Genomic DNA, 27,167 nt, shown 5'->3' with positions numbered 1-27,167 from the left:
TTAAAAATAGTAGAGAATAGTAGTTGTTCAGATTGATGTATCCTATCTACACACCGTGGCTCTATAATGAATTGTCGGACTCTGTATGTATTTCTAAACCTATAACGCGAAAATCTTCTGCTATGTAATTTTCATTATGATTTCTTAGTTTCTAACAATTGTGAGGTACTTTTCTAACGTAAAAAATGTGCAAATTTTATTATAAAAAAATAAATTTAATTATACTGTATAAAAAATTATAAAAAATAGCAGATTTAACTATAAATTACACGTGAGAAAAATTAAACTGAGCCGTGGCTTGGAAAAAATTAATATATTTTTACATTGCTACTTTCACTACTCCATTATACAATATTTCCACAATGTTATAGTAATAGCTGGTGTACTAATCGAGCTTTCACCTATCTTCAGTACATCGCTAATAACACCGATATATATGACGCCGATGCCTTCACAACCTGTAATATTACTGTTTGTCATTATGTTGTGCATAAATGTGTGTAATTATAAATGTCAGTATAAAAAGTGCATGTGAATATTATCGCGACGTGAGCATCGACATGATGTGCTTTGCGGACGAATCGCATACAGCGAGATATTTGATATCTCTGGGACGTCTCCAGAATGTATTTTGGACATTTGTACGGGATCTTACGCTGGTGAAACGTTCCAAAGATAGATCCACGATCTTGCCGCTCGTGATTGTCAGTCGCTTTTGCGCTCTCAGTATGACAAACAATATCGTGCGGCTATTTTTGATCGAAGTGTTGTACCAGAGAGAATCGTACGCCGCATTCCCAATCTTTTTACTCTAAAAAACGAATTAAATAAGATCGATGGATCACTGAAGTCGTCAGAGACGCTAACCTTGGCGCTCAGATACTCCCCGGCGAAGCAATATATGAAGACCTCGAAATTCATCGTGATGTAGAACAACACAGACTTCACCAGGATCGCTCCACCATTCGGCGTGCCGATGGACTGCGATTTGCATGCTTTGGTGATTCAGTAGGAATTAGTTGTATCGGTAATTAACCCATTTGCATCGGAAACGAATATATACGTTCATTTCGCAAGGCCACTATCACGCCTCTGCGTGCAGTCAAGGTTAGCTTGAAAGTTCGAGATTGTAGTGCGAAATGATAGATTGAATTCTTAACGTTAGTCGTGTTATAATTAAACGTTCCTCACTTAGCTTTTCAAATATGTTTTCGTTATTATCGCGCAAGATACCACCAAAGTAACAAAATTAATAATACACCAAAGTAATAAAAAATCCACGTGGCCATTTACAAAGCAATAGAGGATTTTTTGTTCAGTTTGATCTAATGTACAAATACATTATTCATCGATATTCTTTAATTAATAACTCAAGATTCTACGTTATTTGCGAAATGATACAGAAATGTTATGTTCAATTTTACCAGTTCAATCTGGGACAATGGGTATGTCACGATTGTCAGATACCCTATATATTAAATATAAATACCGTCTCTATTTTATTTATTATTATATTGTATTAAGGATAAGTAATTTTTTATTTTTTATTTTGATTGTATATCTTGAAAATCTTTTTTTCATGTGAAATAGGAATTTGTGTCAACTAGTGAACGATGTTAGAATTTCAAGAATATTTATTGTAGTCTTAAGATACAATGTGATATGGACATATTTTTCAAAGCTCCAAATGATGCAAATGGGTCAACGTACGCGGAGAAAACAGTATAATTGATTCACATATAAATGTGACTCTAATATTGATTCTAATTGGCACAACCAGATTTATGTGTGGAGCAATGTACCATACTGTTTCTTCCGTACAGCATTCCTCCGATGCATTTATGATGCAAGTTCATCTATTTGATGAATTTCTAAACGAATGCTCAAAATATTTATTAAATATTCAGTGTTTGTTTTCGGTCACGTTACTTACGGTAACGATAATGAATCCTAAACAGCATGTGATCAGCGTGTCCGACAACAATATCATCAATGCGATATATGTATAAACATCCTCGACGTTGTCCGAAAATTTGATGATCCGCTGGTGTTTCGCGATTATTGAGCGCATCGTGATCTTGCCTGTTGATTGCGACGTAGTCTCATTTGTCGATAGCGACGCATCTCTGGAGAATAGTTTCGTGAGCCATTCACAAAGCATGTCGATCTGACCGCAGTCATGAAGTATCTAAAGTTTACAGATTGATGATTAATGAGATTGATTGATTGATCTTCTTTTCAAGAAGATAGAAAAAAAATTACTTCTCGGGTTTGTTGGACAAATTATTTTAGGAAGGTATGGATTATTCGCTGTTTATGAGCGAGAGTTCCGCGCGAGATAATCCAAACTCACCAGAGTGACGAGGAGCGAATTGATAACGGTGATGCCGCAGGCGACCAGCATCAAGTGGACAAACTGCACGACCGTAATGCCTATGTAAATCGAGTTCGTGCTAATATTGAACGGAAAATCCATCTTGAGAATCAGCTCCCGCGCGTACGGTTCCCACCTATCGGGATCACCCGCGTTGGCGGCGAGCACTCCATAAGTGTAGAAAAATACGGCGACCACTTGCAGGCCGATGATCGACCTCGAACTGCGATGTGCGAGATGCGCATTGCTCGTCATTAGGTGTGAACCGAAGTTCGAGATGTAATCCTGCCAGTCGGCAGCCATCATTTGTAATATCTCGTGAAATGTTCTACGGAGAAGAACAGGATTCACCCCGCTCGTGTTAGCATTTGTTTAACTCTCAACAAGCATCGTGTCACAAGATCAACTACGAATTTGATTTCAGAATGTTTCAGCCACAACTCGTAATAGATCAGGCACGCGAGGAAAGCTCGGCCCGATTTCTCAGTCAAATTTCAGCTGATTACATTTAGTGAAGACAGATTAACGATCAACTGAGTAATCACTGTCGTTGGCCATGATCCTTCGACAACATTTTGACAGCGGATTATTATCAGTCGCCTGCATTAGATCTGCATGCGACATTATCTATTGAAAATTGAATCGAACTTCTCGGCTAACTTAATATCAAGATCAATGATTATTCTAAGGTCTTTAGATTTCATGAGAAATGTTATCAGAGTATGAGAGCTACCGAAGATTGTTCATTACTAATGTATTACTATATTACTATACATTGCCATTGTGCAACAGAAAAATTTTTGATATTACTTTTTAATATATTAAACATTATTAAAGTACTAAATTTTTTGTAATATTAATTTTAATATTGTATTTTAATCTATTTCTTGGCAAATTAAAATGTTGCGAAAAATATTGTCTCAGCTAGAGGAGGCAATATTTTAATATATTTATATATTTAATAATATTACATATATATATGTATATATAAGTTGTTTGGTAACTTCAGCGAGTCCAAGTGACGAGATCGTGACACGATTTGCGTGCTGCCTCGTGATTCAACGACTTACTTTTGATTTCCCCACAATATAGCGAGTTTGATGAATAACAACGAGGAGGCCATGGCGCTGCTCACTCCGTCCATGTATTCGGAGAAGTTATCCGTATCGATGTTCACGATCACGTAGCGGTATTGAAAGATCTGAGCTGTGCTAAGTGCCGTGATCCAATATAATCGAAATAAGATGGTGGTCGATAGGTACGGCCGGATGCCGTAAAAATGAAGCCCGATTTTCACTGCGTGATTGAGCGTACTCTTCTCCATCATTCTTTTCGAACGAACCTCCTCGCGAACGATGAACAACGCAGGTCGACAGTCCAACCGAAAGTAGTCGCGTGTCATCGGTCATTGACCATTGAAATTACTGCTCGTTAAATATTCTCAGTGCATCGCTTACGAAACTACAGCTATGTGTTATAGTAATTTCAGACTCGATGATAGCTTCCGCGATTGGAAATTAGGGGCCACCTCACATTAGGGGCTCCTGCACTGGCGATGCATGTAAATGCGTGCTTTCTTAAAAAATGCAACGAAGCAAGTAATATCGCAAGAGAAGCGCACCTGTCACGAGGTGTTCGCTGCGCGCGCTTAAAAAACTTTCCCCGCCGCCGAGGGGAATGGCGTCGCGAAGGTATCGCGAGGGTGTCGCGACGGTGCCATGAGGGCGTGAGGTGAAGGTATATTGCGATGGAAAGAGCCAGGGTGAAAATCGTAGTACATATCCCAGTAGATATCGCGGATATCCACGAGGAGAATCGAACAGAAATGCAACAAAGCAAGTAATATCGCAAGAGGAGCGCGTCTGTCATGAGGTTCGCCGTGCGCGTGCTTGAAAAACTTTTCCCGCCGCCGAGGGGAACGAAGGCGTCGCGAAGGTATCGCGAGGGTGTCGCGAGGGTGCCATGAGGGCGTGAGGCGAAGGTGTATCGCGATGGAAAGAGCCAGAGTGAAGATCGTAGTATATATCGCAGTAGATATCGTACGAGTATCCGCGAGGAGGATCGAACAGTCGGCCGATGACGGTGCAGGCGAGCACAGTGCGCAGGATGGAGAGGTGAATCTCGACGATTCTTCTTCTATACTTCAGTAGAGCCAAGGCGGCCGTGTGACACTTGGTAATGTATCTTCTTGTGTAGGAAGAGTGATTCTTTTTTATTTTATATTGCGTTAGCATGTTTTTGACAATGTACATCGGTCGGGAGAATTCACGCGATACTTACGGCCGTACAAATAGTCGATCTGCAATCAATGTCTCGCAGAGAGAAGCGTCGTCACATTTGCTCGTTCGCCCGCGCGGCTACATTTGGTGTGAAACCCCGTCGAGTCTCTGAATAGGAAATTCGCTAATCGTGTAATAAACGCTCGTAGACTGGTGGGTAGATATGAAGGCACTATACTCCGGCGCACGCGAAGATACACGAGCGGCGTACGTACAGCTGTATGTTAAGGTCTCAGTACATCGCGTGCAACACCGACACGTATGACGCCGAGGCTTTCACGATCTACAACATAATGGATGTAATTACGGACATCATACGCGAACATTGTGTGCCGCGGGAAGAATAAGTCTAGAAAATGTCAGTCGGTTGTATCGATAGCGTTACTCGTGATGAGAGCGAAAATGCGATCGCGAATACGAGATTCCTGTTAGTCTCACTCCTGTCTCATTACTTCTCATTACTTCGCTAAAGTCTTACACTGCTGAATTGCACTAACGAAAGGTCCACGAACTTGCCGACCGTGAGCGTCAAGTGTTTCTGCGATCTCAGAATCATCAGGAGGAGATCTCGATTCTGGTGCGGCTTCAGGTCGTACCAGAGCGACTCATACGCCGCGTCGCCGATCATTCTGCTCTGAGACACACGGCAAATTTTTCCCGTGAGACAGCCTGTCACATTTCACCGGCCAAAAGCTCGAAAACCCTACTGACTTTCCGTAAAAGTGAATCTTTTAATATGTTTTGTTGTGATTTACTGTTGTTGCTTAAGCTGTAAACATTAATCTTTGAAAAGCATACCAGTACTATCCCAAAGTTATTTCTTTTACAAAGTTCCTCTTTGCTTAATTTACATACTGCTTCTAAACTTTTGGCCGATAGCAATCAGTGCTAAAATAATCGCATTTTTTATTTTTATTTATTTTTTTTTTGGTAAATCTCAATTCAAATTTTTCTTGAAAACATTACCTCGAACGAATCTGTTACGTTCAGTACGATCAGTAGCAGGATAGTCGTCAATTTTTTTTCTTGACAAAAATGATAGCAGAATTTGTTTTTTTATAACAAAAAAAAACAGATACATTTGCGTCCCGAAGTTCAACAAGGGTATAATGTCGCGAACTTTTGTTAGCAATGACTGTTATATACTGACCTTTGTACTGAGATACTCGCCGACGAAGCAGAAAATAAACGCATCCAAGTTAATGACCACGTAAAACAATACGGACTTTATTAACGTCGACGACGTGTTCGGCAAACCGATAGACTGAAATTTTTAAGATGTGTTTTCATTCTGTGTATGTTTGAAAGAAGAAAAATTGCTTTTTTGGACATTTCGTGTACTCACGATAACGATTAGAAATCCCAGGCAGCAGATGATAAGAGTATTCGACACAAATTGTACAAGTGCGATGTTCGAGAAGAGAGCTTCGATACTTTGCGTGAAGGAGATGATCCTCTGGTGTCGGATGATCAACTTTTTCATGAGGCTCTTGGACACGCCGCTCTTGACATCCTTTTGCGTGATTTCACCTAGTTTTTGCCGCACTATGTCAATCTGCCCGCACACGTGGAGAACCTGAATGTGACGACACACGTGTCGTTTAATGTAACGTCTTTCTTAACAGAAACGAACGAGCACCTTCTTCGAGTGTTCGACATAGATGGATCTAGTCTTTCTTCTCACTTTTCCGCGTTCATATAAAAATCCTAAAAAAATTGAATAATAGGGTTTTGACATATATATCGACTAACAATCACTTTCCCTTCATTTTATTTATCCAATCGAATATCTACGAGAAAAGAAGAAAGAAAGAGAGAGAGAGAAGAAAGGAAAGTAGTATATTTATACATTTTTTGGTATATATAATCACATAAAGAAATAATTACTATAAATTATAATAAAAAAAAATTATTTTATAAATTAAATTCTATGATATTAATAACTATAGTCTTATATATGTTATCATTATCATTTTCATATTAAAGCAAATAAAATTAAGGTGAAAAATAACCATCATTTTAAGTTAAATCAACCATTTTTTTTCTCTCGGTGTAAAAAATTATTTTATAAATTAAATTCTATGATATTAATAATTATAGTCTTATATATATGTTATCATTATCATTTTCATATTAAAGCAAATAAAATTAAGGTGAAAAATAACCATCATTTTAAGTTAGATCAACCATTTTTTTTCTCTCGGTGTAAAAGCCTCTCTTTTTCGCGGAACTGTTTAATCCATTAAACACGATCTTCAGTGTCATATCGCAATTTTTTTGCAAGCGTAACTATTTTTCATTTCCTGACTATTTCCCGATCATTTCTAGGAAATGCTGATGAATCATCGACGAACATAGTCACGCTTACCAATGTCAGCAGTAAGGAATTTAGCACTCCCGCTATGCTAGCGGCGCTCGTCTGATGTACGAATTGCGTAACGAGTACAGCCGTGTACACGGATACACTCTCGACTCCGAAGGGCAACTCCATCTTGAGGAAGAGCTCCCGAGGGTCGGTCAGGTTGTCGTTTGCACGCAGCCTGATCAGGGTGCCGGACGCATAGAAGAACACCGACACCGCGTACGATCCGATTATCAAATTGGAGAATCGGCGGGAGATGTAAGCCATTTTAATCATGAAGTACTCGTCGGATACGTCGCGCTCTTTCCAGTCATCGACCACACGTGCTATGATCTCACCGAACAGACTATAACGAATCAGGGAACATCGATCGCTATTGGTCGCGTGAAGACACAACTATGACACTATGTCACAGGATATAAATGAATGTCTGAAGTTCATTGATGAACTTTGTTCATCAATGTACAGTAAAATAAGAAATTCGTGAGAGCGCAAATTCTCCAAGTTATTGCTACGGTTTAGGACTGATGGTGCGTCTATTACCCCGGTGAATTTATCAATAATGCAAATTCTCTAGCAATATTAACATTAATCGCACAAGTCATTATGACCAACAAGGAAATGAGAAGGGAGAAAAATGATACAAATATCAATGTAAAGTTTATTTAATTCTCATCTCCAATAAGTGCAAGCTCAGTGGTTGACTTGTTCCCCTTCCCTTGAACTAGCAAATAGAACTTCGCATTATTACATAACGATGCAATATTTCGCGAATTACACTCAACTACGTGAAGTATCGAGCGCTACGCGTCGCGATGAAGAAGCTTACCGAGTGTTGAAGGCGAGAATAATCAGCTTGATAAACAGCAAGCTGTAAGCCATAGTTGCACTTAATACATCCATGAGAAGCGACATATCGTCCACGTTGAAGTGCGCGATCAAATGTTGGTATTGAAAGGTCTGAAACACCGCCATCATGGCTATATAGAAGAATCTACGCAAGGTCGCATACGACGTGCCCGGCCATACACCGACCAAGCGAAATCCAAGCTCTATAGAACGGCACACGGTAGTCATCGAGCTCATTTCACCACTTTTGACCTTCGCTCGACTCTTCATAAGCAAATTCCACGACTCTATATTCTATGAACTTTAACCCGCTGGTCTACTGTGACTCTGCTTAACCCAACCACCGACTCTGAGTCTACATCACGGATAGAGCTGTAATCTAGCAAAGGACATTGATTCGTATCGCCCAGGTATATCAAACTAGATCGACGTGATTCTATCCGAATATTTATACTCCGCAGGAACTTCCACACAGTCACACAGAGAAGATGCTGGACTTCATAGCGCGATCTGTCAGTAGATCGGCACTGAAAGCTCCGAGTACAGCATGATCGATAGTCTCGCCTCGAAGTCGTCGTTGAATGCGCTCTCTCGAGAAGGCTCAATGAAACTGTGAAGCTCAATGGATTCAGCGCTCTTGCGACCCCACCACGACTATAGACGGCCAATAGAAATTTTTCATCGTGTATTCCCGTCGTTACCGCGTTATTCTTGTCACAATAGTCTCCGGTGAAAGATGCAAATCGATGATTGCGGTTGCAAAAAGCGGCAGGTTGCAAAAGACTGCCGCGGAGGGTGCATGCATGCGCCCTTGTCTACGCTCGATCGTCGGCTGGTATTCTCGTTAAAAATGCAAGGCAAAAGCGTACGACATTGCATCCATGTGTAAAATACGCTCGCGCATTTACAGGAGGACTGGAAGTTCAGCGCGGCAAGAGAAACACGAGGAAATTGTGAGACAAATTCATAAGGATGAACTAAGCGTGTGGGTGAAAGTTCGCCGATGAGAAGCATCGGAGAGAAGATCGAACGGAGCGCAAAAAGGACGTCCGTTCGTGAAACATTGCACGGCGATTCCATTAAATTATATCGACGCAGTTTTTACAGGAGATTGCCGTACGTTCGCGAAACCCCGAGATCAAGTAATAACGTCGTGAGACGTTATCTCTCTCTCTTTTGTAATAGTTGCAAATACACACGGAGAATATGTAGCGACCTCGATCACTCAGGATTATCGAAACAAGCATGCAACGCGAAAACATGAGACATTAATGTTTTGAATAATCTAGAGGAAAACGAAATTTTTTCACACTCTCCTTGTGAAGATATTCTGTGTGTGTCACTGAGACAAAAAACTATCACTGAATCTTTTATAAGATCTTAGCGAAATAAGGAAGGAAGATTAGCAACAAGAACCCCGAATTATTCACAAGACGATGCAATATTTCGCGAATTACACTCTACAACTACGTGAAATATTGAGCGCCACACGTCGCTCGAAGAAGCTTACTGAATGTTGAAGGCGGGAATAATCAGCTTGATATCAGCTTGACGACGAGGAGGAGAAAGGAGATAACGGTGCGCTTCTCAATTTGGCCACGAATGCAAATGGTTGCTCTTATAAACGTTCGTCATTGATTTGGACTGCGTTAAGCATAATGGAAAATACAGTCGTCAAGGATATGAAAGTCAACGTCAGTCAAATCTAGACAACTAAGCTTATATTGCATACTTGCTTTCGGAAATCATGAAAAATGTCTTGAGAATCGTGGGTACACCTTCAACTTCGTACATATTGAAATCTCTCTCATAGATCGAGATCGATAATCGAACTTCTTTTGTGCTCATCATCTTTCATGGACTGATCTCTACCCGCTGTATCACGGATGATATCACTGCTATGCGACTACTAGGAATTTCATGGGCAACAATGATTGCTTTGCTGCTGAAAAGCAGAGAGACGCTTCTTCCCTGCGTCGTCGAGCTTCTGATCACGATGCAAGCGTGCTGCGCTCGCTTTTAAAAATGCAACGAGCCAGATAAACTCGAGAAGGATCGCATCTTCCACGAACTACGTGCTCGCCGCGTGGTTGAAAAGTTGCCACCGAGGGGAGTAAGCTTTTTTTGTGTGGGGTCGCTAGGGAGGAAAGCGAAGACGTATTGTAGGAGTTTATTGCGATGGGAAAATTAGTACGAAGATTATAGTTCACATGTTGTGACTGCTCGCGAGGATAGTTCGCCGATAGAAGCACGGACGACAACGCAAGCCGAGGAGAAGTGAAGTTCAATGAGCAATTTTTCCTCACAATCGAGGCAAGTATTTCGTAACGTTATTTTTCTCTGTACAAGTTTTTAATACTAAACGTAGTCTCATGAAATGATTCATTCAATTGTTCAAGATACACGTGATAAAAGAAATAATATCGATAACTTTACGGTATCTTTTCTCTCTCTCTCTCTCTCTCTCTCTTTTCTTTTATATATATATATATACACATTTAATTTAAAGCTAATCAGAAGATTTTTATCGATTAAAGCGAATTCAAAATAAAAATTTTTATTTTATCAGAGATATATTTACGTTTAGATAAATATTTTTAAAAACTAATTATTGCGAACAAATATTTATCACGAGATTTCTTAAACCAAGCAAACGAGAAATTTTATCTTACGATTGACAAAGGTCACATTTTTGTGTCACTCGAAAATTTAATAATTTCCAGCCGACTTCGATAAATATATTCGTTCCTGAAAAGTATCCTTGAAATTTTCACTTTGTCGTGACAACGCGTAATTCTTTTCATCTCGACGTCGTCGGGTTCGATGTGAAGTACATCAATCGGAAGAAACAACGTTATATTTACGATTCTGTGCTTCTACGCTACAAGCCATGTAAAGCTATCGCGAATCGATGTTTCAGTAAACGATATCCCCGCTCGTTTACTCGCACATATGAAACCTCGTCGGCTCTCTGAGGAAACTCGCTAATCGTGTATACGGCTGGCGGCGGTGGTAGAAGCATGATATTCTTCCGCGCGGATGTGTAAGCTGTTCTGCGCGAAGTACGTTAAAACTTCAGTACATGGCGTGCAACACCGATACGTATGATGCCGAGGCTTTCACGATCTGCAACATGGTAAAAACACACACGACTCCATCCATAGTAATATCGTCGCGCGGCGAAGCGATTAGAAAATCGCCGAAAAGACGTTGCACATGCAAATTACGTTTACATGAGTCTTTTAACCGATTAATTTTTGTTATCTCCTTAAGATCTTACGTTGCCAAATTGCTTCAAGGAAAGATCCACAAACTTGCCGGCCGTGAGCTTTAGATGCTTCTGTGATCTTATGATCATGATTAAAATATCGCGATTCTGATTCGGCTTCAGATCATACCAGAGCGATTCGTACGCCGCGTCGCCGATCATTCCGCTCTGCAACAAACGCCACGATTTCGTCATGGATCAACAGATTTTGCACTTACTAGGACGATACACTCATAGTTCGATCTTATGTTCAAGATCGTCTTAAGTTCATCTCAAGAGTAGCTATAAGTAGTTCTCACAGCACCTTGCGATGAAGTTGAGACGATTTTAAATCCAAAGCCAGGTTGTACGAATTAGTATTCTGCGAATGTGTATCTATAATAAATACACTGACCTTCGAACTGAGATATTCCCCGACGAAACAAAATACAAACGCCTGCGCGCTCATCCCGATATAAAAAAATACAGACTTCACAAGCATCGTCGACCCATTCGGGAGATCGATGGACTGAAAATATGGAGATATTATGTCTCCCGATAGAAATGTCCGATATTTCAAACTACTCACGATCACGATGAGAAAGCCCAGGCAACAGATGATCAAAGTGTTCGATAAAAATTGTATTAGTGCGATGTTCGAGAACAGGGCCTCGATATTCTTCGCGAAGGAGATAACCCTCTGATGTCGAATAATCAACATTTTTACAATGATCTTGCTTGCATTTCGCTCGATATCCTGTTGCGTGATAGTGCCCAACTTTCGCCGGATTATGTCAATCTGTCCACACACATGCAGAACCTGAACGTCATAAGATGGTCTCCCTTTAATCGTAGATTAGTATAACGAAAGTGGATGAATTCTTTGAGAATTCAACGTTCATAAAAACCGAAAAATTGCTGTCTTCAAGTTACAATTTTATTGAGCAATCAACTCACGGAAAATAATGATTTTGTATATAATTAATTCTATATAATTACATTTGCACGTTTTATTTATACTTTATGTTTATGTAATATTATATTACACATCATATACTATATAATTATGTGTCCCTTAAACGAGATACATTAATGTATGTGATCATTAATATTTCTGTTAATTAGTCACAAAAACTTTCGGAGCAAATTGCTTCCCTAAAGCACCCGTTACTGCGTCGCATTGCAGAAACATACCGATGAATCAGCAGAACATTCGCGCTTACCAGAGTCAATAGCAAACTATCCAACACGCCCAAGATACTAGCGGCGCTCATCTGGTGAACGAACTGTGTAACGAGAACAGCTACGTAGACAGATTCTCTAGCAGTGTCGAAGGGCAGGTCCATCTTGAGGAAGAGCTCCCGATTGTCGGTCTGATTATCGTTCTTGCGCCACATGAGGAGGTTGCCGGTCGCGTAGGATAAAACCGACATCGCGTTGGAGAGGATTATCAGATTGGAGAAGCGACGAGCGGTATAAGCTGTTCTGGTCATCGCGCACTCGTCGGACGCATCGCGCTTTTTCCAGTCCTCGATCACGCACGCTATCATTTCATCGAGCTGACTATAACGAATTAATTTCGGAAGGTGTTGTTGGTGTTTATAGTGTGTGATAAGGGCACGGACTCTTTCGTGAAAATTGTCGAACTCTCGCGAATTCCCGACATTTGCTCGGGACGTGCGCTTCCAATCAAGAATATCGCGGGATCGAGGTCGCTTTCATCTCGCGAATCGCACTCAGCTCCGTGCCGAGAATACATAACAACGTGGGCGCTTACCGAGCGTTGACGGTGAGGATGATCAGCTTGAGGAACAGCAAGCTGTAAGCCATAGTCGCGCTCAGAACGTCCATGAGGAGCGAGAGGTCCTGCTTGCTGAAGTGAGCGATCAGGTAACGGTACTGAAAGATCTGAAACAACGCCATCAGAAATATGTAGGAGAATCTACGGGACATCGACGTGCCCGGCCATACGCCGACCAGGCGAAGGCCGAACTCCACGGAACGGCACACGGTACTCATCGGACTCATCGCTGGCTGACCGGTGGCATTCGTGTCACTCTTCATCAGGCCCGAGTAGGTGGATTCCGCAACTCGATGGCACCCGCACGGAGCTCTACCACTGATTAACACCGCTTAACTTGATCTTGCTTCTCTGTTTACATCGCAGACGCGGTCAAGAGCGGAGAGGGACATCGAGAGATTCACGTCAAATGGATTTATTTAACCCTGTCGGTGTGCACGACTTGACCCGAGTATCTTCTACTGGAACTGCAACACACACTCCGGCCGTTGTAGAAAGAGAGGAATGCAACTTCACGGTGTCATCGACTGAGCGACGAAATTGCCGACCACAGCCGGATCAATAGTCGATGACAGACCGCAGTGGAGACTTCGCACTTCGCCGAAGTCAGTCCACGGCTGATGTGGTTGACCAGGATGTCTCGGAGAAACTGCAAAATTCTAAGGATTCCTCGGTCGAGGGAACCCAACTCGACTGTGATCGACCAATGAGAATTATCTCGTCGCGTATTCTCGTGATATTTCTTCTTCATTGGCAAGTCGCGAATAACAAATGCGAACCGATAATTGCGACTGCAAAAAGAAGGAAAGCCACTGCCAGGAACAACAGCGATGCGCGCCCTCGTCTCTGCGCGTCGCTCGCGGCGTCATCCGTTATTTACGTTAAAAATGCAACGCGAGCGTATCGCTCGATGCGCGTGGGTGCATAATTTTGTTCGGAGAACAGTTAAAGATCCCATACGGCGGAGAGAAACGTAGAGTGGAAATTGTGAAGCATGAATTCATAAGGATAAGCCGAAGAAGTGGAGAGAGGTGAAGGTGCACGATGGCACAGGCAGGGACGTTGTGGAGGTTTAGCCAGAGCGAACAAAGACGATTTATCCATTGAATTTCAACGTAATCGTCGGGTCGATCGCGGTGTATTGATGTATTTTTTTACATGAGGTCACATACGTTCGCGGGAGAACTGCTACGTTTCTCATAATAGCTACAAATGTACATTGCATCTGCGATTATTCATGCTCTTCAAGACATCGCATGAAGCACGGACACGTAGGACGCGGACGCCTTGATAATCTGGAAAAGAAATATATTTCAGCTGATATATCTTTCTGTGAGAAATTTGCGGAAACGTCGCGTGTAACTTTGGTAAATCTAATTTAGAAGCTCAATCAAACAGCGGGTAAAAGCACACTTTTCATTTGTATTTTTGTGAAAGAAAAGATATTATCTCTCTGCTTCGAATTTATGAATCGGTCCTCGAAGTAGCAATGGTATTAAAACGATTCACTCTGAGAGCGAGAAGCAATTTTTATCAAAAGACAACGGGAGTAAGTCTTGAAATATATTTTACTGTAGTGAAACGCTCCAACGAGAGATCCATAAACTTCCCAATCGTGATAGATAACTTCCTTTGTGACCTCAAAATCAACAGTAATATAATGCGGCTCTGCGTGGGACTCGAGTTGTACCATTCCGCCTCGTACGCGGCATCGCCGATCATTCTACCCTGCAAATGAGCGCAAAGCAATTAGATCGCTGGCAGAAAATCGCTTGCCCAAAACGCGGAAGGATCATTCAAGTTACAACAATTCGTTCATGAATCATGCTGACCTTAGCACTGAGGTATTCTCCAGCGTAACAAAATATGAACGCTTCCAGAGTGATGACTAAGTAGAAAAAGAGAGACTTGATCAGCATTGTCGAACCCTCCGTGTCGCCAATCGACTATAACACAGTCGAGAACGTTACATGACAAACGTTTCGGCTGACGGGCGAAACAGAAGTGCTTTAAAAACCACGCTTGCGTGTCGTACAATTATTTTGGAGGTTTGCATACAAAATACTTCGTCGTTCTATCATACATCTATAAACCGTCGATTTTTTAAGTAAAGATTTTCAATTAGAATTGTCAAAAAAAAGAGTATAAATCTCTAATTAGATTTTTAATTATAGAATTTTAAGAGAACACTAAAAAGCTCGAACGTGGATAAAATTTACCCAGGTCAACTTTTTCAACGTTGCTGTTTTTAAAAACTTTTATTTTTTTTATATAACCTTTTTTAACTTTATTAAATGAAGTTGGGAAACATTGATAGATACATGTTCCTTGATATTTTTTACTATAGACATAGTAAGAATAAACCAAGCGTGTTCTCTACTTGGCAATGAGAAGTCTGATAGAAAATGACAAGTGGCGTGTAGCTTTCTCTCTTTAACTGGAAAAGAGTGAGATAGAAAGGCCTATTTTAGAGATATTTGTGAGATAGAACACCTATTTTTCGTCTCTTTCTATCTTATCTTCAGGTTTTGCACTTCATGCTCGATCTGTTCTTACTATGTCTATGTTTTCTACACCGATAAAAAAAACAATTTTGATCATTTGTACGGAAGTTATGAGCAAACGAAACTGCGCTGGATAAAATCTGCCCATATTCAGGGTCTACTTCTTGATATTTTGGATTCTAGGGCTAACATTCACTACCAGCGTCATATGCACGCGATGGTAAATATTTTCCTTCCTCTATATACCCACGTATATATTATCAAACTATATTTTGCACAGTAGAAACTGAAACTACGTTGCACGGTTATTAGAATTCAGATTGTATTTTGAATAAATTTGATATTCATGATGAATTTATAGATAGATTTATGGATATATGAACTTCTCAAATATTTGAAACAGGTAACATTCTTATCACATATTTGTAATAAGTAACACTCGAATGCAGCATGTATTTTCTGGTGTGTAGCGCGCACATATATTAATCGTGTTCTTTGCGCAGACTCGATCGCTCGCTCGCACGTGTCGTGCATCGTGCAGCGTTACTCACGGTCACAATCACGAATCCGAGAGAGCAAATGACCAAGGTGTTCCACAGGAATTGCATCAGCGCTATGTAGGAGAAGAGGGTCTCGATGTCTCTCGAGAGCGCGATAATTCTCTGGTGTCGGCGTATTAGCGCTCTGACGGCCGAGGCTCGCGAGTCGAACGCGTTGTCGCCTGAGGAGATTTCTACCAACCCTCGGCACATAATATCGATCTGACCACCTACATGAAGAATCTAAAAATAACGGTCAACGCCCTGCAGCGTGTTCCCGGCATTGGCACGACCCAATGTAAAGAACAACTTGTGTATGCAGAGGCTCGTCGGCGGGAAAGGGCCGGCGGCGAGAGGCGGATAAATAAGATTTGTCAGATCTTAAAACTTTATATCCTTACGCACACGACGCGATATATCACTCTGAGATGAAGTGAAGGAAAATTAAATACACCTTAAAAAAAGGAAGGGTTCATGTTGAAGGTACACACTTTCTCAGGTTCTCGATGCTCGAGCATGAAAGGCGGTCTCTTGCGTGTCACTCTTATGTGCTAAAACTCGTTCCTGTTATGAAGGCAAGGTAGATTTAAACGGATTTAATGGGGTAACGCGCAGACGTTTATAATCAGCTTATATCGACGAGTCTCATTAGAGCCCTTTTCATTATGCATATAACGATACATGAAGCAAGTTATTAATCGCGCAGATGTAGCACGGGTATCTCATTACTTCGAACGCCCATTACGCGGGGCGACACGCAGCAGAAGGCGATCCGATTAAAATTGTTTTATTATTCCGTTAAATTATTTAAATTTCCACGACGCGAGCGGTAATTGTGCACGATGACACGGCTCATTTAGTCGCGCATTAATTATAATTATGCAGAGGATGCCATGGATATTATGTGTTCCACAATACCTTTTGGCTCTCAAGCACAGAGCAAACAGTTTCTCTCTGGTTTCCCTTTGCTTTCGGGTGGATCATTTATCAGCAGAAACAACGCCAGCTCCGAATTCTACTCGTGTCGTTTGATCACGTTCTCCCTTTTCGGTGTCTCGCGTGTTTCGAGCTTACAAAGCTTTGACATTAAACGCCGCGTAGTCGCAAATTATTTTTATCGTTAATTATTTTACTTGTCGATTCATTTGACTCTGCACGCACTCGCGACTACACTGTTTAACAGTCAAAAGAGCGAATTCCGCGTCGAGAGTGTTTTTTGCAGAGAGTCACGTTACGCCACGAATGAAATCCACTCACCAACGAGACGATCAAGGCGTTCAGCACGCCGACTATCGTCGCCGCCGCGAGCTGATGGAAAAACTGCACGACCATGATGACCTCGTAAACGGGCGAGGCGTTCGACTCGAAAGGCAGCTCCATTTTGAGGAACAGTTCTCGCGTCGGCACCGCGAGCTGCTCGTTCTCGGCCTCGTCGGACTCGTCGGCGTGGCCGACCAGCACTCCGGTGCCGTAGAGGAACACTGACATCGAGTACAGACCGATGATCAGGTTGGAAGATCGGTGCGAGACGTAGATCGTCCTTGACATCGAATAGGCGGCCCAGCCGGTCGCGCACTCGCTTCGATCTCGCGCCATCATCGTGAGGATGCCGTGAAATATCCTGTGAGAAACTCGACTGTCAAGGACGAGGATGCGGCTGTCAGCCTGCTTCCTCTACGTACGTATGTGCGCGACTAGAATTACGAAAATACCTTCTAATGATCGTATAAAAAGAAATCTGTCCCTTGAAGAAGGCAATTTTCATTTCAGAGGAAGAAAAGTAGACCGAATCGAATTGGATCCAAATTAGTTTCAAGACAGTTGTCGTTAATTTTCTGTTTCAAACGAGTCGTTTTATCGTGCCAGAAGAAAGTAGCACGATAAAACGACTTGTTTGAAACAATAAACTGACAACTCAAAACTTATTTAATTTTATTTCTTTTTTCTTCTCTTTTTCTTTATTTTTCTCTTTTATTTCTCAAAACTTATTTTGACCCGATTCGCCTCGGTCTATCCTACTCTAAACTGCGGTGTATGTGTTACAACGTTGTGCAGGACTTTATTATTGTATTATACAATTTAGTTATCATCTAAATGAGCATATAGTTAGCATATTATAATAAAATTATATATTTTCATATAAAAATCATATATAGTTTATCAGTGCTTTTTTCTGGAAAGAGAGGTGCTCTTACAAGAGGAGGATGAAAAAGAAACACACGAGATTATGGAAAACAATATTATTTTCTAATGATAACAAGCAAATTTTTAAATAATAATAACAAGCGAATTTCGAAATTTTTCTTCTTTAACTTCAAAAATGTCATTTATGAACTTGAAAAAAATGTTTGAAAATTTTGTTTTCATAGAAAACAAAATTCCCAGCGTCGCGGAAAAACGCGTCGAAAAAAAGCTGGTTTGTATTATATAAAAATGTTTTCGCAAGCAGGGGATGCGGCCTCTCAACGGACGAGACATTTAACGAAGCTGAGTTGCGGACGAAGGGGCGATTCTTTGCGCATTTCATCTTACTTTCAAAAAATCCGGCCAATTTAAATGCAGTCTAGAGCCGTCTGCATAGACACGGCTGAATTGCGGACAGCGCTTTTGCGCCGGGTCAGCCGCGCTGTGGGAATGTTGAACTCACCGCCGATGGATCCAGAATATCGTGAGCTTCAGCAGCAGGAGACTGTAGGACATCGTGGTGCTGAGACCATCCATGAGATGCGACAAGTCGTCGGTACGCACGTGTACGACGAAGTATCGGTACTGAAAGGTCTGCGCGATCGTCAGGGTGATCATCCAAAAGGCGCGACGGAGACTCGTGTAAGACGAATCGGGCCAGACGCCGATCGCGCGGAGGCCGATCTCGATCGAGCGGCTTACGATGCCGACGAGAGTCGAGTCGATCTTTGAAGCCATTGGCGAAACTCGGCTTGATTCGTTCGTGGCTCCTTCTCACATCGGCACCGTCGCGAAATATCTGGACACCTCGTCGAAAATCCAGGCGTGTACTTGGCGTGACAATGACGTAATCCCGACGCATGGATAAACACGGGGGTGAATACGGAGGATCGCTGTGCGTGCCTCTGATCCCCCACGCCGATGTCTTTTGCGAACCAATGAGAAATATCGGCGAGATATTCTTAACGCGATAGAAAAATTGCTGGATAAGGTTGCAACAGTCAGGTAAGATAACTGCGGCTATAGATGATGAGAAAAAAAGTAAGGAGCGCAGACGGGGAGGAGAGAGGCGAGAGGACGTCGCGTCTCTGCGGAATTACCTCGAATCCTTAAAAATTCAGGAGTCGTGCGCGATCACGCGCGAGATATCCGAGAGGGGTAATGACCGGATAGAGGTCGGGGCGTCCTGAAACGACGAGAAACGCGCCGGACGAACGTGAGCGCGCGACGAGGGAAATTAAATTGTTATATCCGGACGGTGTACGCGAGAGGGCGGGGGGAAATAATTATTTGCCGCGCGGTGTATTTTTGCGTTACCGCCGATGGGTGCGCAGTGCGCGAGCAATGGAAGAGACGTGATGTTTAACTATTGTGTGTGTATGCCACGTGTGCGCGCGCGCGTACATAATTATTACAGTGTATATAAATTTGAAATATTCATGAGGATATGTGCATGAACGCTACGACTCGATGAGTTTTACAGCCCGAACGGCTGCGCAAATAAAACGGCAACGTAATCGCATTTATCGCGTGATTTTGGCGAATTATTATGCGAATATGGTGTTTGTGAGCATAATTACAAGGCTTCGTCCCGCGCTTGGTGCTATCGCGTGCATTTAAACGTACTGTGCGCGAACACTTTTATCCCCTGACCAAATACGACGTTGTAATTTGAACGTCAGGCTCGTCAGGAAATGGAAGGATATATTTCTTAATAGTTGAAAATGAAGAAAAAACAATATCCACATTATACAGTGCAATAAAGAGAAAATATGTAGATGATGAATGAAATCAGAGAAAAGAAGAAGAAACAATACTTCGGTGTTTAGGTCCCGATGTTGCCGCTGTCGTATTATCAGGAACGTCGATATTGACGATTGAATTGACTTAATCCTGTGTGAAGTGAAAACGGTGAATGTAATCCACCAAGGTACATTCATAAAATTCAATCTGCGATTCGAAATGATCGTAAAGTACACTGAGAGAAAAATACTTAAATATTTATCTGTGCGAGATAAAAGTTCATTTCGCAGGAGTAAACTGTATATTTCACAGAAATGAACTTCATATCCCACGAATAAGAGTTCAGGTATTTTTTCTCAGTGTAATGTCTATTTGCAAGACTCGAGGTTCTTGCAGCCTTAAATCGCTCGTGACGGAAGCTCCATCCGTGACATTCGCGGCTGCGACAGTCGATTCGGGCAATCTGTCCGAGAGACAGTCGTTTATTTCTACAATTTCTTATGGCTTGTTTATCTCTCTAACATCGAACAACTCGCCTCAGAATGGCTACATGCAACGTTACGCTTGTTACTGGCTGATACGTCAGTAGCCACAATGGATGTGCTTGGCACGAGTGATCGTAATCCTCCGGTGTCCGGTTTAATACATCGCGTGCAGCACCGACATGTACGAAGCGGACGCTTTCATCACCTGACCGAAACAAAAACGATGAATTTCACTGGTGTAACGAGCAGCCAATTATTTCCCGCTTTGTCTTAACAAACATTCTCTCGCAGGCCGGTCTGCTTATCGTGTCTGTACGGCGCGTAATCGTAAGACAAAATTCTTACGCTTGTAAATCCTTCCAAGGAGAGATCCACGACGTTCCCGGCGGTGATCGTCAGTCTCTTCTGCGACCTCAATATCACAAATAATAGGACACGGCACTCGGCAGGTGTCATCTTATACCAGAGCGACTCGTATGCCGCGTCGCCGATCGATTTGCTCTGGAAAGATAGCGTGACAAAATTGCGGGGGAAACTATCACTCGCATAGCCCGGGCGAAATTTCGAACACGTGATCGAGGAATATCGATCGTCCGCGCGGAAGCTTTCAGACATTCAAGGAGAATAAGTATCGCAAGGCACCAGACCGGCCAAGTTCAATACACACGGCTACGATGAGATAGTTGCTCGCGAGGGTGGCTCGGCGCAAGAAGCTCGTAAATCATAATAGTGCCGTAATAAAGTGAAACGACGTGCGAACCTTGGCGCTCAGGTATTCCCCTGCGAAACAAAAGATGAAGGCTTCCAGCGTCACGGCGATGTAAAAAATAACTGTCTTCATCAGCACCATGGAGAGGCCGACCTTGGCGAGAGACTACGGCAGAGCGACGATCGTCTCGGGAAATATTTGGGAAAATTAGCGCGACTTTACCAAGCCTGATAACATTGATCAACGAAGCACACACGCTTATACTCACGCCTATGATCGTCAAGCCGATGCAGCAAATGACCACGGTATTCGACATGAACTGCATCAACGCTATGTTCGAGTAGAGCACGTCGATGTTATCCGAGAGCGTTATTATTCTCTGGTGCCGGACGATCAGGAGTCTTATGCCACCGACGATAGACTCGCGTGGTCGAGACGCGTCGTAATGAATCATCGACAACTCTTGACGCAGGATGTCGATCTGTCCGCTCACGTGAAGTACCTAAATGAGACTATTAATGATCTATAAATATTGTTTTTTCGAATCGTCATTAGCGAAAGTTCTCCGCGGTCGCTCTAGACAGAAGAAAAATTACATTCTCCCGTGATTTAAGCCAAATTATTCGCACTAACATCCGCCACTAGGCTCTCTCATTGGTCATGCTTCTTCTTACTTTAGATCTACAGAGCTGTGTATATAATGTAAAAAAAGATTAAAAAGAAAGTAGACGCCACGTCTATAGATCGTAGATCTTATTTATAGTCATTGCTTGAAATTTGTCTTATGTGAAATGCTCGGGTCTAAGTTTGGAGCTACATCTGAGTTTTGAAGTTGAGTCACAGGATGTACGTATTAAAATCTAAACTCAGATTCTCAATCTCTTCTGAAACAAGCTTCAAATAATGATTACAGAAATGGGCCTTAGATCGCCGTATTAATAATCGTGACTTGCGACTCGCCTTACGTACGTATGACAGGCCTCAATTCTTAAGTGTCAGATTTGAGTGTTTTATTTGAAGTATATAACACACATGACATTATATTTATAACCGCGATTCTAACCTGAAAAACTCACCTAAGGCTCCAAAGTCAGATTTGAAAGCATCTGAGAATTTCCAAGTAACAACTACAAATACAAGTCTTTAGAGAGACAGTTATCTCGAGCGATCAGAGCGAGACTCACCAGCGTGACGATCAAGGAGTTCATTGTGGCGACCAGAGCGGCGATCGACACCTCGTGGAGGCATTGACCGACCACCAAGAGCTCGAAGAGCGGAGACGCGTCAACCTTGAAAGGGAACTCCATCTTGATGGGGAGCTCTCTCGAGCTAACGTTGAGATCCTCCTTAAAGTCACCCGACTGCCGCACCAGACCGGTAATGGCGTAACACATCGCGGCGGTGGCGTTGATGCTAATCAACATGTTGGAGCAACGTCGCGACAGACTGGCGTTATCCCTCATGATGCACAGCAGCGATCGGTCGCGACCGACCGTCGACGCGTCGCTCCAGTCTCTGTCCATCGCCAGCAGAATGTCGTAGAATGTCCTGCGGAAAATCTCACGCGTACTTTACGCGCTGATATTCTCCTTCCTTATGGTCTCCTGGGAAAGAGGAACAAGTGGATCTCTCACCTGCGATTCGACCAGAGAGAGATGAGCTTGAGGAACCCGAGACTGTACGCCAGCGTGATGCTGAACGCGTCGATGAGATTCGAGATGTTGTCGATGTCGAAGTGCTCGAAGATATATACATATTGAAAGTACAACGCGACCACCAGACTTGTCATGTATGCGAACCAAGAGAAATTCCCGTACGACAGACCTGGCCAGATCCCGACAAAACGCAGGCCGATTTCGACGGAAGTGCTGATGGAGGTCGCGCACATTATCTCACATTGAATTACCCGACCGACTTCTCCTTCTCTCTATCTTCCTGTCTCTCTCTGTTTTTCTTTCTTCCTTACGTCGGAAGTGAGTGATTACCGGGTGAGCGACGCTATTCGGAAATTAAACATGAGTCTTGGTAAACTGAAAGCTACAAGCACGGCTGCGCTACGCGAGGTAACAATGCGTCGACCCCGAGAGCCGGCTCGTTATCGATTAATCGCAATTATGCGTGTTCCCGCCATGCTTAATGCAGCGGCACAGAAAAAAGAGCGTATGCTACGTATTCCCGATGATTACGGGTTGCCGCTGGCAGGACAGAAGAATAATTCGCGGAGATGCATATCAGACGTCATGAAGGGGACGCGGATTATTTGCTTAAAAATGTAGAGCCCGCAGCGCGAGATATCGCGCATGTGCGACGGTAGATGCGGCTATTGAAAGAAACTCAGGACGTGAACGAGTGTGCGAAAGGAAAGGGGACGCCGGTGAAAAGGGGAACATCGTGAAAAGGTCGTGCAGACTGCGCCTTGAGTTGTCGTTCTCTTGAAATGTGCGGAATTGCGGGCAATAACGTACACGTGTTCCTCCAGATTGGTCAAGAGAAAGTATTTATTGCTTACTAATTATTTGCTATTTACTCGCCAATTACGTCGATATCGTGTACTTTAACATATTGAATGCCATGTTATGCCGTAAATGAATGACGTTAATGCTTCGATATGTCACATCATACATACAAGTTTTATTTCAGAGAGCTTAACACCACAAGTGATGAAACAATTAATATAAAATGACACTTGGAAGTAAGAATGATGACAATAGAGAAGAAAAGTCGTGCTCCGGGGAAAAATTTAAATCAATTTGGCACGCAATATGTTAATGTACTTTAAAGTAAAACATGTTAGCTTATGTCACGAGTGTCACGACGCGACACTTTATTATTAATTGGACCGTTACGCTTATGACTAAAAATAATGCAATTCAGTCTTTACGCTCCCAAATTAAATGTATTTACGCAAGTGATATAAATTAAATGAGAGCACATGTTGCTATCAAAATGGCCATGTTGGTCAATTCGTCATATGTCAGGAAGTAAATCTCGCGCGCGTTTCTCTATGTCGGTCTCAACATTAATGGATAAACGAATGCGATTTGCCATCCGTGTCCACGCATTTCGGCGAAATTCTTGGCTGGATTTCAATACATTGCATGCAACACCGATATGTACGAAGCAGAAGCTTTCATAATCTAGAGATAAAGACGTATTTTTTATCCAAATAAGTGGTTGTAAGATTTTTAAATTAAAATTAATAAAAATAAAGGACATTAAGAGCTTATGTTACGAATCTTAAGTGTGTATATGTTTGAAATAAAATATAAACACATGTGCGCGGACATAAATTATACGCTCTCTATATATCTGTTCTAAAATCAGCAACTAAGCTCTTTTTGTCTTTTATTTCTATGAAATTTTTTATTGTACTATATAGGGTGTCTAATGTAATGTCCCATACCTCGTGTACAGATCAAATCAAACTGAACGCAAATTTCCTCTACCATTTTGCAAACAACCACGTAAAGTTTTGAATTGTTTATTAAAGAAAATTGGTGAGTGATCATATGGGATAATGCACCAATGTTAATTAATAACTAAAAATTTATGTTGTTATTTGCAAAATGGCAGAGAACTTTTTTGTTCAGTTCGACCAAATCTACATATACACGAAGTATGGAGCACTTTGCGTCAGACACGCTATATGCACGCATATCGAAATTGTGCACACAGACGTGACCGTCACGGAATCGCTTGCATCGCAAACCGTTTGCACAGTCGGCTTTTAAAATACATCCGAAATGTGTTTCATATCGATCAACATCATACGCGTATAAGAATGGGCCTTACGCTGGTGAATCCCTCCAGAGAAAGATCCATCACTTTCCCGGCCGTGATCGTCAATCTCTTTTGCGACCTCACAATCACGAGTAAGAGAGTTCGACATTGGTTGGGCGTCATATCGTACCAGACGGACTCGTAGACGGCGTCCCCGATTGATTTGCTCTGAAAAGCAACCAGCTGAATTAGACAAAAGTGACGGGAAGTCATTCGCGGATATCTGTATTTGAAAGTAACAAGGGCGAGAACTAAATTTCAAAGGAAATAGATTTGTGTTTGTGTTTGTGTGTGTGTGTGTGTGTGTGTGTGTGTGTGTGTGTGTGTGACCAACAGTTGCGAGCTAAATGCAGCGTAAAATGCAACATATTTCTTGTGCATGCTTTGGAGGTAAAATACAATCTATATAGATAGTGTGGTTGTGACCTTCGCGCTAAGATACTCTCCGGCGAAGCAGAAGACGAACGCTTCCAGCGTGATCGCGACGTAAAATAAGATGGATTTCGTTAATACTACGGCTCCTTGCTTGTTACCGATAGTCTGCAAGATCGATGAACGGATGATATAAGTCGATTAAGCCAACAACGAGATGCGAAGGCAAAATTTACGCGCTATTGAACTTTTATGAGAGCGGGTGTTACTCGAAACGGTTGTTTGAAGTAAAATTAAATACAGTCATAATAACAAAATTAATAAAAAATAAATATAACGACTCTCCACTATTCAATCCGTATCTACATTGTCGCGACTTATTACTCACAATGATAATCATGAATCCCAGACAACAGATCACCAGGGTATTCGATAAAAACTGCATCAGCGCGATCCAAGAGAAGAGACCATCAATATTGTCAGAAAGCGTAATGATTCGTTGATGCTTTAAAATGAGCACCTTAATTTCCGGCGGAAACGAAGTGTTCTGATAACTTTCCGAGGATATTTTCATCAGACCTTGTCGCATTATATCAATTTGGCCACTAACGTGAAGAATCTACGAGGAAATACTACATTTGTTACAGACATAATCTCGCTGCGTTTCTCTCTTTCTGTGTCTTCAGCTTGTAAACAGTGATTGCTTATACTTGACGCAAATTGATCCGTCTCTACCGTATAATACGGACGTGTATAGAGACAGACATTAAGTAACAATTAGCGACAGCTAATTAGCTCACCAATGTAACGACCAACGAATTGATCATCGCGACCAGAGAGGAGAGCGATAATTCGTGGAGGAATTGGGCTACCGCAGTGATCTCGAAGATTGGGGACTCATTAACCTCGAATGGGAATTCCATTTTGACGGGAAGATCGAATTTGGTCTCGCGAGGATCGTCCTCGTCCTTCGCGGAACCCCGAACAACGCCTCCAAGGACGTAGAAGACAGCGGCTGAGGCGTTGATGGACATTAAAATGTTAGAGCATCGGCGCGACAGGTTGGCATAGATTATCATCGGGTACATGCGCGAATCAGCCGTGATATACTCCTTCCAATCCTCGTCCATCGTCGCCAGGATCTCGTAAAATAATCTGCGAAAAATAACGCGAAGGGAAATATTCACATTCGATGAGACATGCGATCCAATCAAAATCCAAAGACGCGTGAAAGACACCCAAAAGATATCCGAAGGATTGACGTGTCTTTGCAGACGTCTCTTTACAACGTCTCTCACGTTGCGCGGGAAGACTCTTATATCGCTCGAATAAAATTGAGGTTCGAAACGTAGAAGGATCTGAGCGGAAAACGCAGGTGTATTTCGTAACATGAATTGTTGTCAGTGCATAACTAAACAGACATCAGAGACAGATTATGTATGTGAAGAACTCGAGTGATACATTTTCCTCTTCGTGTATGTTTTTCTTTCGAGTACAATCAATGTATTCTTTACTGAAAACTTATAACTGATGATTCAGTTAGAAGTATAGTGTCTGCGATCAGGAAAGTCTTCCTGAAGGAATCAGTATTACAAGGTCGAATCGCAGGATCGATATCGTCGAAAGAAAACGCCACGCTTGCTGATTATTCTCGATCGGTCGACAGCTTACCGGCGATTCAGCCAGAGGCTGACCAACTTCAAAAACGCCAGACTATAGGCCATAGTCATACTCAGCGCGTCTATAAGCACCGAGAGATGGTTTCTGTCGAAATTCTTGACGATGAACGCGTACTGAAAGTACATTACTATCACCACCGACGTCATGTAGACGAACCACTGGAAATTGCCGTAAGCCGAGCCCGGCCATATGCCGATAAATCGAAGACCCATCTCCACCGAAGTGCTCACGGTTGTCATTCGCGTTATAGTCATTGCGC

The 27,167-nt window shown here is 42.3% G+C and overlaps 4 protein-coding genes across 4 annotated transcripts; all 4 read right to left on the bottom strand.

Moving 5' to 3' along the window:
* Nucleotides 1-407: 407 nt before the first annotated feature.
* Nucleotides 408-3,701, bottom strand: LOC116843534 (odorant receptor 4-like). Its single transcript, XM_032813998.1, has 6 exons — nt 3,445-3,701; nt 2,354-2,702; nt 1,934-2,188; nt 868-981; nt 656-811; nt 408-458 (listed from the first exon to the last, which is right to left on the bottom strand). Exons 1-6 carry the CDS (start codon nt 3,699-3,701, stop codon nt 408-410), a joined length of 1,182 nt encoding a protein of 393 aa, XP_032669889.1.
* A 1,184-nt stretch (nt 3,702-4,885) lies between these two features.
* Nucleotides 4,886-13,175, bottom strand: LOC116843533. Its single transcript, XM_032813997.1, has 11 exons — nt 12,889-13,175; nt 12,335-12,674; nt 11,701-11,931; nt 11,527-11,640; nt 11,145-11,300; nt 7,845-8,128; nt 7,022-7,361; nt 5,999-6,229; nt 5,804-5,917; nt 5,132-5,287; nt 4,886-4,936 (listed from the first exon to the last, which is right to left on the bottom strand). Exons 1-11 carry the CDS (start codon nt 13,173-13,175, stop codon nt 4,886-4,888), a joined length of 2,304 nt encoding a protein of 767 aa, XP_032669888.1.
* A 7,462-nt stretch (nt 13,176-20,637) lies between these two features.
* Nucleotides 20,638-22,964, bottom strand: LOC116843532 (odorant receptor 82a-like). The gene is made up of 5 exons (XM_032813996.1): nt 22,711-22,964; nt 22,261-22,624; nt 21,345-21,578; nt 21,128-21,241; nt 20,638-20,868 (listed from the first exon to the last, which is right to left on the bottom strand). Exons 1-5 carry the CDS (start codon nt 22,962-22,964, stop codon nt 20,638-20,640), a joined length of 1,197 nt encoding a protein of 398 aa, XP_032669887.1.
* Nucleotides 22,965-24,841: 1,877 nt separating this feature from the next.
* Nucleotides 24,842-27,162, bottom strand: LOC116843531 (odorant receptor 22c-like). Its single transcript, XM_032813995.1, has 5 exons — nt 26,900-27,162; nt 26,029-26,383; nt 25,617-25,847; nt 25,283-25,396; nt 24,842-25,024 (listed from the first exon to the last, which is right to left on the bottom strand). Exons 1-5 carry the CDS (start codon nt 27,160-27,162, stop codon nt 24,842-24,844), a joined length of 1,146 nt encoding a protein of 381 aa, XP_032669886.1.
* Between the last annotated feature and the right edge of the window lie 5 nt (nt 27,163-27,167).

This window comes from Odontomachus brunneus, unplaced genomic scaffold (assembly GCF_010583005.1).
Source record: "Odontomachus brunneus isolate Ranch 3 - 2012 unplaced genomic scaffold, Obru_v1 Obru_scaffold_033, whole genome shotgun sequence".
Taxonomy (NCBI): domain Eukaryota; kingdom Metazoa; phylum Arthropoda; class Insecta; order Hymenoptera; family Formicidae; genus Odontomachus; species Odontomachus brunneus.
Note: the sequence above shows the minus strand (reverse complement) of the source record. Positions and strands in the feature narration are given on the sequence as shown.